Raw genomic sequence first — 10,572 nt, forward strand, 5'->3', positions numbered from 1 at the left:
ACGAACTCGGTATTGCCAGATTTTTCAGTGTTTTCAAGAGAAACTGAAAATCTAGTGTTTTGAATCACTTGCTCTTATTGTTTTTATTGATTGATTTAGATGCCTGGAATTGACCCAAGGCCTGTCAAAAGCCAAGCACCCCACTCTTCCACTAAGCTATAGTCCAGCCTAGTTTAAGTTAGGGTAACTAATTTAAATTTAGTTTAAATTCATGTTAAAAAAAATTCATGGGAGACAGTGCATATTTTTAAAATTGGGTTTGGCCTGCTGACCTTTTAGTTTTTTTTAACTGTACAGAAACTTACTTCTAGTAGATAAGCAACATACCAAATTTAAGCATTGCAGGCCGGCCAACTAGCTCAACAGATTCAAGCGCCTGCAAGCAGATTCAGGGGTCAAAGTTTCAATCCCCAGGCCTGCCATGGCAGCCCCGCCCCCAGGGTGCCCTGAGATGGCAATTGAGACTGGGCATGGTGGTGTGTGCCTCTAATCCCAGCTCTTGCGAGGCTGTAAACAGGCGTATCATTACTAGTCTGATCTAGTAGTGAGACCCTGAACACCCTGTAGGCCCTTCCCTAAAGTACACACACACACAAAGTAAAATTAAACATTGCATTTGAAAGAGGAGAGAAAAGAAAGATGTACTGACACGTCGTTCAAGAAGTAGAAATTTTTACAGTGAGGCAAAAGTTTTTACAGAGCAGCAACTGTGACCTATCACAGTATCTTGTTCCACAGAAGGATACATCCTGCCGAAAGTCTTGGGGGCGGGGGTTTCTTAAGGACAGTGGAGCCTACATTAAAGGTGGCCCAACCTCGAGCCTATGTTAAGCGTGGCCAAACCTTAAGCTCGTGAACTCTTTTTTTTTTTTTTTTTTTTTGTGGAACCAGGAATTGAACTCAGGACCTAGCGCTTGCCAGGCAAGCACTTAGTCCACTGAACTGTCTCCCCGGCCCATGAATTCATTTTAGAGATGAGGAAGCAGAAGCATACAATTTAGGTGACACCCTTTACAGCAATGCATGAATCAATATGCTTCTCTAACCATATCATTGAAAATACTTGTCACTGTACCACTCTATCCTTCACACAGGACTTTACCTTCCTTATAAAAAAATTACGTCATTAAATGTTACAGAAAATGTTCTGTGCTGTGAGCCATTTGTCGCTGTCTTCTGCCAGGCAAGGGTTCCATTACAAGAACCCTCCACACATCTGAAGGAGGGTTAGGTCAGCCACAGGCCAAGTTCAGGTTCTTTTTTTTGGGCTTTTAATATATTTTTTTTATAATTATTTATTTATACATTTTTATTTATTGTGTGTGTGGCCAGCTCAGCCCACCAGGGGGCGGGGCTGGCTGGCATGTGGTGCTGGGGGATCGAACCGTGGTCCCTGTGCTTTGGCAAGCTTGTTCCAAGTAGGTGCTTTAGACCACTGAGCCATCTCTCCAGCCCCTCAGGTTCTTTTTATTTTCAGACAGGGTCTTGCTATGTCGTTCCGGCTAGCTCCAAACTCACTGTGTAGCCCAGGCTGGCCTCAGACTCAAGCAATCCTCCTGCCTCAGCCTCCTGAGTGCCGGGATTATAGGCATGCACCACCATGCCTGGCTCCACATTCTTGAATGTTTTCTTGGTGAGGATTATTTCCCAAACCTTGTGACTGCTCTGTCCTGGAGGAGTACCTGCCCTGCATGGCCCCTCAGGCTATGAAACTTGCTGAGGTAACTATGCTCAGAGGTAAATTCTGGGGGTACCGCGAGCAGCTGCAGCTTGTGAAGGTGATGTGACATCAGGCTTGAAATGCTACATCAAGTTGCATCAAGCCTACTGAAATGTTCAGGTTAAAATATTCCAGTTGAGAGTAACACTGAGATACAGAAGAGGGAAAATGTGTGCAGTAAAGGTTTAAGTCACCTGCATGAGTCAGGTAAGTGGAGGAACCAGGAGAAGAGAGCTCAAGACTGAGAGGAGGGAAACAAACACGGAGGGTCAGCTCCAAGTCCAGGTGAACTGAAGTGCCTTAGTCTGTACTCCTGAAAAATAACTTGCACAATGAAATTGTGGCCTGCTTACAACGCCATGTTGTCCTTATGAAGAAGTGGTGAAGGGCCAAACATTTCGGTGCTGAGCTCTGGTGCCCGCGCCCAGGCCCGGTGGCACTCTGATCCTACTCTGTCTTGCCTCACTTGCAAGCTTTTCCCACTCGGGCCTGCCTTGGTGGATCTTTCTTTCACCTTCTTGTTTTTATTCAGCATGGCTGGTGTGGGCCACTGCCCAGGAAGGAGGGAGTCATCTGCTCATTCTGGCTTGTATCTGACATGACACAAAATAGTTCCTCTCCTGGTCACAAGCAAGTGCTCAAAGTTGGTGTTTGTGCTTGGGCTGAATAGAGGGCCAGGAGAAAGGGGTCCCAGAGTGCCAGAGGGGAAGGCAGCTGGAGGAGGCCACTCAACCCTCGGCCTCCGACTGTCCCCCTCCCCCTCCACAGGACAGGGTCTCTTCACACTGCCCAAGGAAAATGAGCCCCAAATGGGCCCGGGGAGCTGGCCCAGTGGAATAAGCGCTTCCTTGGCAAGGGCAAGGGTCTGAGTTCAATCCCCGGTTCTGTGGGGAAAAAAAGAAAATGAGCCCCAGAAGAGTAAACTACCAAATACTGGGCCAGTTTCTGTATCTATTTTTCTGTTTTCTCTCCCATAGGGCAAGTCTGCTTAAATGGATCGCAGACCAATATGTAAGAACTAAAGCTATAAAGGGGCCAGGGAGATGGCTCAGTGGAATAAGCGTTTCCCTGCAAGCGCATGGGCCTGGGTTCAATCCCCGGTTCTGCAAAAAAAAAAAAAAGCTATAAAACTCAAGAAAACAAATGGGTTTGGCTTAGGCAAAGTATTCTAAAATACAACCTCCAAAAGCACAAGAGACAAAAATAGATAAACTAGCTTATGCCTGGGGCCAGGGAGATGGCTCAGTGGAATAAGCGCTTCCCTGCAAGCGCATGGGCCTGGGTTCAATCCCCGGTTCTGCAAAAAAAAAAAAAAGCTATAAAACTCAAGAAAACAAATGGGTTTGGCTTAGGCAAAGTATTCTAAAATACAACCTCCAAAAGCACAAGAGACAAAAATAGATAAATTAGACTTTTTTTTCTTTTTTGATACAGGGAATCAAACTCAGGACCTTGTGCTTGCCAGACAGGTGCTGTGCCACTGAGATATATCCCCCGCCCCGAGATATCAAAATTACAACATATATTTTAAAGAACACCGTTAAAGAAGTACAAAAATATTCCACAAAATAGGAAGGTTTTTTGTTTTTTGGTGTTTGTTTTCAATACCAGGGCTCAAACTGAAGACTTTGTGCTTACTAGGCAGGTGCTTATGCCGCTGAGATAACTCCCCAGCCCAAGTAATAAATGTTATAAGGAACTGCTACATGGAGTATAGAATATTTAGAAATCAACAATAAAAGACAAGGGCAGGGGAGATGGCTCAGTAGAATAAGTGCTTCCCTGGCAAGCACAAGGGCCTGAGTACAATCCCTGGTTCTGAAAAATAAAAAAGAAAGAAAGAAAGAAAGAAAGAAAGAAAGAAAGAAAGAAAGAAAGAAAGAAAGAAAACCCAGAATAAAGAACATACAGTGGTTAATAAGGGCACAGATAACATGTTTTTAGGGAAAAACAAATAAACACTAAGAGTAAATAAATAAGCGCTTCATGCCTCTGATGCCCAACACGGGGACACTGAGGCAGCAGGATGGCAAATTCAAGTGCAGGCTGTGCAATTTAGTAACAGTAAAACACTGTCTCAAAAAAAAAAAAAAAAAAAAAAAAGGCTGACAATATAGCTTAGTGCCTAAAGGCCCTGAGTTCAATCCCTAATCCTACAAGAAACAAAACTACAATGAGAAGCCGGGGGTGGAGCTGCATGTCTTTAATTCCAGCTACATGGTAGGCTGACACAGGAGGATAACGAGTCAGGGGCTAGTGAGACCTTATCTCATAAAAGCAAACAAATCTACAATGAATGAGGTGGAGCTTCACCCTCTATATTAAAAAAGACAGGTCTGACAGGGCCTGGCATACTGGTGCAGGCCTGTAATCCCAGCACTCAGAAGGCTGAGGAAAGAGGATTGTTCCAAGTTTCAGGCCAACGTTGGCTACACAGTGTGTTCAAGGTAAGCCTGAACTACATAGGGAAAGCCTGCCTCAAAAAACAAAACAAAAGGAAGCGGCCAGCGAGATGGCTCAGTAGAATAAGCACTTCCCTGGCAAGTGCAAGGGCTTGAATTCAATCCCCAGTTCTGCAAAATAAATAAATAAGTAAGTAAAAAATTTTAAAAAAGAAACCTGGTCTGGCAAGAATGTAGAGAAACTAGGATCTTCACAAACCCTTGTAATCTGCTGGTGGGATCATAAAAGGGTGCAACCACTTGAGAAAACAGTTTGGCAGTTCCTCAACTGGTAAAACAATTACTAGCCAAGTAATTCCACTTCTAGGCTGCTCCCTTCATCACTGAGAGAAATGGAGCGCTAAATGGAACTTTGAAAATGACATACTGGGGCAAGGGAGATAGCTCGGTGGCAGAAATGGTTGCCTGGTAAATGCAAAATCCTGAGTTCGATGCCTGGTATCAAGGAAAGAAAAAAAAAAAAAAAAACCAAAGAAAGAAATAAAGAAAAGAAAAAAATGACATGCTAAATGAAAGAAGCCAGTCCCCAAAGACCATCTCTCCACATATTCTATGATTTCATTTCCATGAAATACACAAAACAGGCAAACTTATAGATGCTGGTGATCAGGCAGGATGGTGAATGACTATTAATGAGAAAGGAACTTCTTTTGGGGGTGACAAAATCTTTTTTTTTGCAGAACCGAGGATTGAACTCAGGCCCTTGCGCTTGCCAGGCAAGTGCTTATTCTACAGAGCCATCTCCCAGACCCCAAAATCTTTCTAAAATTGATTTGGTGATGATTGAATAGTCTTTGAATATATAAAAAAACTACTGAATTGTGCATTTTAAGTGGGTAGATTTTATGGTGTGTGAGTTGTATGTCCATATGGCAGTTTCAATTTTTTTTTTTTTTTTTGAGGGGGGCTGGTATACAGCAATTACAGATGTTACTTCTCGATTCTGGATTTTTTTGTGTGTGTGTGTGTGGAACCGGGGATTGAACTCAGGCCCTTGCACTTGCCAGGGAAGCACTTATTCCACTGAGCCATCTCTCTGGCCCTCGATTCTGGATTTAAATAACTCTAGGACTGAGTGACCCAAATGCCCTCTAGTCCAGAATGTTAGGGCCAGGGATTTAGCTCAGTGCTACAGCACATGTCTGGCAAGCGTGAGGTCCTGAGTTTGATTCCTGGTATGAATTCAAAATAAAAAAGCAAACAAATAAACAGACAAAGAATACTGATGAGAAGCAACTTTTGACAAAACAAACCCTCAAGTCTTATATAATGTGAAAAAATACTGCAACATAATAGACATTGATGTCTCATCTGCACATGCTTCTGATTATTGTTTCTCATAGCTGGATTACAATTAGATGCTTTAATCTGAAAACATGGTGAAGATTATGTATTCCTGTACTATCACATGCATTAACTTGAAGAAAGCTTCATGCAGATGATAGCTGCTTTCCAGAATATAATTGATGCTAGGTTTTTTTTTAAATTTATTTATTTATTTATTTATTTATTTTTAACATTTATTTTGTGTGTGTGTGTGTGTGTGTGTGTGTGTGTGTGTGTAGCCAGCTCAGCCCACCAGGGGGCGGGGCGGGCTGGCATGTGGTGCTGGGGGATCGAACTGCGGTCCCTGCGCTTTATCAAGCTTGTTCCAAGTAGGTGCTTTAGACCACTGAGCCATCTCTCCAGCCCCTGATGCTAGTTTTTTAAGACAGGGTCTCACTATGTAGTTCAGGCTGGCCTTAAATTCACTATATAGCCCAGGCTGGCCTCGAATGCGTGGTGATCTTCCTGCCTCAGCCTGCAAGGTGCTGGGATTACAGGCATACACCACCACTCTTGGTTTTGATTCTAGTTATTTATAGCAGTTATGATTATAAAGTTGTTTCTTCCACTAAATTAGCAAATTCTAACCCACTGCTTCTAGGTGAGATACCTGTGAGCCTCTGGTAATAACACTTTTGCCAGCTGATGAGCATATAAATAGGTTTTATGGTTGTTTCTGTTCAAAGATACCTCATTATAGCTGAGGGTTTATGGTACACGCCTGTAATCCCAGCACATGGGTGGCTGAGACAGGAGGATCAAAGTGATTTTTAAGGGGGCTGGTGAGATGGCTCAGTGGTCTAAAGCACCTACTTAGAACAAGCTTAGCAAAGCACAGGGACCGCTGTTCAATCCCCCAGCACCACATGCCAGCCAGCCCCACCCCCTGGTGGGCTGAGCTGCCCCCCACACACATTAAAAACAAACAAACAAACAAACAAACAAACAAACAAAAAAAGTGATTTTAAGGTCAGTTTAGGCCACATAGTGAGTTTAAGGCCAGCCTGAACTACATAGTGAGACCCTGTCTCAAAAAGCAAAACAAAAAAAGAGAGACACCTTATATATTTCTTACAAATCATTATTTGTAATAATGATTACATGTAGGTTTTTTTTTTTTTTTTTTTTTTTTTTTGTATTTTGGCAGAGCCTGGGATTGAACTCAGACCCTTGTGCTTGCAAGGCAAGCTTTTATTCTACTGAGCTATCTCCCTGGCCCCCTACATGTATTATTTTATTTATTTATTTTGTGGAACCAGGGATTGAACTCAGGCCCTTACACTTGCCAGGGAACATGTAGTTTTTTTTTTTTTGTTTGTTTGTTTTTTTTTTGGTACTGGGGATTGAACTCAGGACCCTGCACTTGTCAGGCAAGTGCTTATTCTACTGAGCTATCTCCCCAGCCAACATGTAGTATTTTTAATGAAACAAAAATTCAGTTACAGCATTTTAGCGATACCCTTTCCTGTACTGAAATTGCATCACTTTCCCCTATGGTCATGGTTATACACATGCTGCCCACATAGTGTAGTCAGTACAGAGTCTGACATACTGTACAATTCTCACAGTAAATATATACAGTTCTGTAAACACATATTGGCAGCATGGCAATAAAAATCAAGTCCTGAAAAGATCACTAGATTAAGCAATTAAGGTTTTATAAAAACATTAAAAGGGGACCGGGGAGATGGCTCAGTGAAATAAGCGCTTCCCTGGCTGAATTGAAAAAGTGACATCAACTTTGACTGCGTGGCGTTCTGCCTCATCTCGTGAAGCAGCTCATTATAAGGGGCAAAGGCAGTGGCTGTGAGGCGCTTGAATGTGGGATGCCGTTAAGCACTGGGTCGCACTCCTCCATGTCATTAAATTTTTTCTCCAAGGCAGAATTCTATTCTGATACTTTGGCTGCAGTGACAGTGACAGTTCTCGCAGTCTCTGACTGATTTCCAGCCCATCCTGGTCGTTGCTGACTCTAGTGCCTTGTTTTGTCATCACACTCCGCTCTTCATTGGTTGTTTCTATTGCCTTCTCTGCCAAGATTTCCTCTGCGACTTCCTTCATCATGTCATCAAAGCCTTCTCTACTAATTTGCTGTGCAGTATACCTTCTGTTCATGATACTCTTCTTCATGTTTTTGTCACACCTTCAAAGCCTTCGAAGCTTTCCACAATCTCGCCAAACATTTTCCCAACAGTTATTGATAATAGTTGGCTCAACGCCATCCCAGGCTGCACCAACATAGTCAGCAACAGCATGGATAGTGAGTGACTTCAGAGTCTGTCATGGTGGTTTCTCTGTCGGCCTCAAGAGTCTGCCAAGCCTTGGTGTAAAGCTCTGTGGTGTAGTGTGCTTTGAAAATATTTATGATGCCCTGACTTGACTGAGAGGTTGGATAAAAGATGCACTGTTTGGGGGCATAAAAATAATTTCTATGTTGGGGTGTGAGCCTTCAAGTTCTTCCTGACAACAGACTGGGATATTACTGAAAACTACTAAAACCTCAAAGGCAAGGTTTCTGCCTTGGAGATAGTGTTGTAGGCAGCCGAGTTAAAAAGAACTATTATAGGCAGTCAGACAGGGCCAGGCCCTCAAGGAGACAATATGGAAGACAAGGTGACTTTGCAACTTGGAAGAGACACTCCCATGTGGGCCACGCCTGAAGACCAAGACAAAAAGAGGAAGCACAGCTACATACTTCCCTAGGGATGGGCATTAGGGATTGATATCCTAAATAGTATCAATCAACTTGGAAGAGCCCAAATGAGTCACTAGCCCAACCCCCAACAGGAAGAGACCCTGTCCTGTATTCACGCCCACTTGCTACATGACTCGCTTTCCCATTTGATACTGGATTTAATCAATTTTACCTGAGCAATGGTGTTTGTAATCTCATTGGTTGACCATAGTTTTGTCCCACTTCATGCCCAACTAAGCAAGTTCCCATGTCTTCACCACCTTAGATCCGCCTCACCACATGGTTTTCCTCTATAAAAGTCCCTGCAAGAGCCAACTTCCCCGGGGGTAACTACCCGCTGGGGGCGGGGGCCTCCTGTCCCTGTCTTGGACAGGAGCTTTCTTTCTCTCAATAGATATATTCTGCTCATAACCTCCGTTTGTTACTAAAATTCATTCTTTGATTTTAGAGAGCACGAACTCGTGCAGGTCAGGTCCACAGATCGTTTTTCCCTGTCATTTGGAGGTTCCCTATATTTGGAGGTCACCCACCCGAGACCAGTTTTTCTCCCTGTATCAATAGTGCTCAGCGTCTGGGATGAGGCAGCTGTGGAGCCAATCCACCATCATACATGCTTTTTTATCAACGGACTGGCACGTGGGGAACGTTTTCCCCTTTCAGTGTTTGTGGATTAAGGGCTCTGTACATCATCAGGGGTTTGCACTTAAAGTTGTCCCTGGAATTGGTGGACAAAAGCAAGGTTGTGTGATCTTGGAATGACTTAAAGCCAGGGGCTCTAGAGGCCATTTCCATTCTATAGGGTCTGCCAACACCCTTATAAAACAGAGCAGTCTCAGAAGCATTGAAAACCTCTTCGGGGCCTGGGAGATGGCTCAGTGGAGTAAGTGCTTCCCTGGCAAGCTCAAGGGCCTGAGTTCAATCCAGTTCTGCCAGAAAAAAAGAAAAAAGAAAAGCTCTTCCGCATAGTCCTTTTCCTGTGTAACACTTTGCAAATATTTTTAAAATTCTTCCGCAGCTTCCTGATCCGCACAACTTGGCTCTTCTGCAAGTGTGACGTTGCTCACACCGTATCGCCTTTTGAATCTTGCGAGCCAGCCTGCACTCGGCAGACGGCAGACGGGTTTAACGTTTCGCTGGCTCTGGGTGACGTGACAGTAAATTCCTTTGGCTTTCAGTCTCGCAACAGTGCTGCCCATGATGCTCATTTCATTTGTTGCTATCTCGTGAATCCACAAATATAGCCGCTTTTCCATTTTTTCGATAGCTTCGTCACGCACTATAAACGGCAGTTCAGTATTTTCCGGGACACGCTCGCTCCCCCGTACAAATCGGCGAATTCCCTTCTCCTTTTTTCTTGATGTAAAGGGCTGTAGATTTATTAACACTGAGCTGGCGGCCAATAGCACTGTAACTCATGCCTGAATCTAACACGTGTATTTTCTCAAAAAGACATCACGGCCTTCAGGCGCTTCACCAGAACGCTTGGGAGCCATTTTAAATTGCAGAATCAACAACAAAAAAGCACAGCAATGCAGGAAAAAGTAGCACTGAATAGTCCGGGGAAAGAGCTCCTTAAGAGCGGAAGAGCTGAATCCAGAAGGCGGAGCCTCTGCCTCATCAACTTCAACTGGGAATTGACACCTCTGCAAGACTCGGGGTTTTTCGTTCTCTGCGCATGCCTGGTAATAACCCCAGAAAGTACAGATTATTGCTTTAGGTATTACGAGATAAAATTTAGTGATTAAACACATTCGAAAATGTACTGGGAGATGGCTCAGTAGAATAAGCACTTCCCTGGCAAGTGCAAGGGCCTGAGTTCAATCCCCGGTTCCGCCAAAAAAAAAAAAATGTAAAGCCACAAATAATGAGAATCAACTGTATTTGCATGGATAGGAATTTTCTTTAAGGATAATAAACCTAGGTAGTTTGGTACAGTTCTAAGACTACAAGTCCCAGCGTCCACCGCTTCCTGGCGGCTCTGCTCTTCCGCTGGAGCCGAAGGCACGTGCGTTCGGGAGCAGCGACCGGAAGTGTCGTTTCCAACTACGTGATACCCTCTGCGCATGCGCAAACGCTGCTAGCGCCACCCTAGGTGCAGCCGCGGCTCTATGATCTCTCCCTAGAGCCCGGCCGTTTCGGGTAGTTGCTGGGGTCCCGTGGGTTGCCCGGCCCGGAGCAGCTGGGCCATGGAAGAGTTTGATTCCGAAGACTTCTCCACCTCGGAGGAGGACGAAGACTACGTGCCGTCGGGTGAGCGAGTCTGCAAGGCGAGAGGCGTGTTTGCCCCGCCCCGAGCCTCACGTGAGGCGCGCCCGGCCCCCGCGGGCACCGGCCCAGGGCCGCGGTGGCGAGGGTGGCGCGCGGCCTCG

General features: G+C 44.6%; 1 protein-coding gene across 3 annotated transcripts in view; it reads left to right on the forward strand.

Moving 5' to 3' along the window:
* The first annotated feature begins 10,252 nt into the window (after positions 1–10,252).
* The window catches only part of Cfdp1 (craniofacial development protein 1), a 147,250-nt gene continuing 146,930 nt past the window's right edge, over positions 10,253–10,572 (forward strand). Inside the window, exon 1 of one of the 3 annotated variants that reach the window (XM_023709403.1) lies at positions 10,253–10,453. In XM_023709403.1, the coding sequence (XP_023565171.1) occupies positions 10,390–10,453 (64 nt within the window). In that variant the 5' untranslated portion in view covers positions 10,253–10,389. The remainder of the gene's footprint in view (positions 10,454–10,572) is intronic. The other 2 variants (XM_004625779.2, XM_023709402.1) reach the window with 2 other exon arrangements.

Source organism: Octodon degus, unplaced genomic scaffold (assembly GCF_000260255.1).
Source record: "Octodon degus isolate 3935 unplaced genomic scaffold, OctDeg1.0 scaffold00011, whole genome shotgun sequence".
Taxonomy (NCBI): Eukaryota; Metazoa; Chordata; class Mammalia; order Rodentia; family Octodontidae; genus Octodon; species Octodon degus.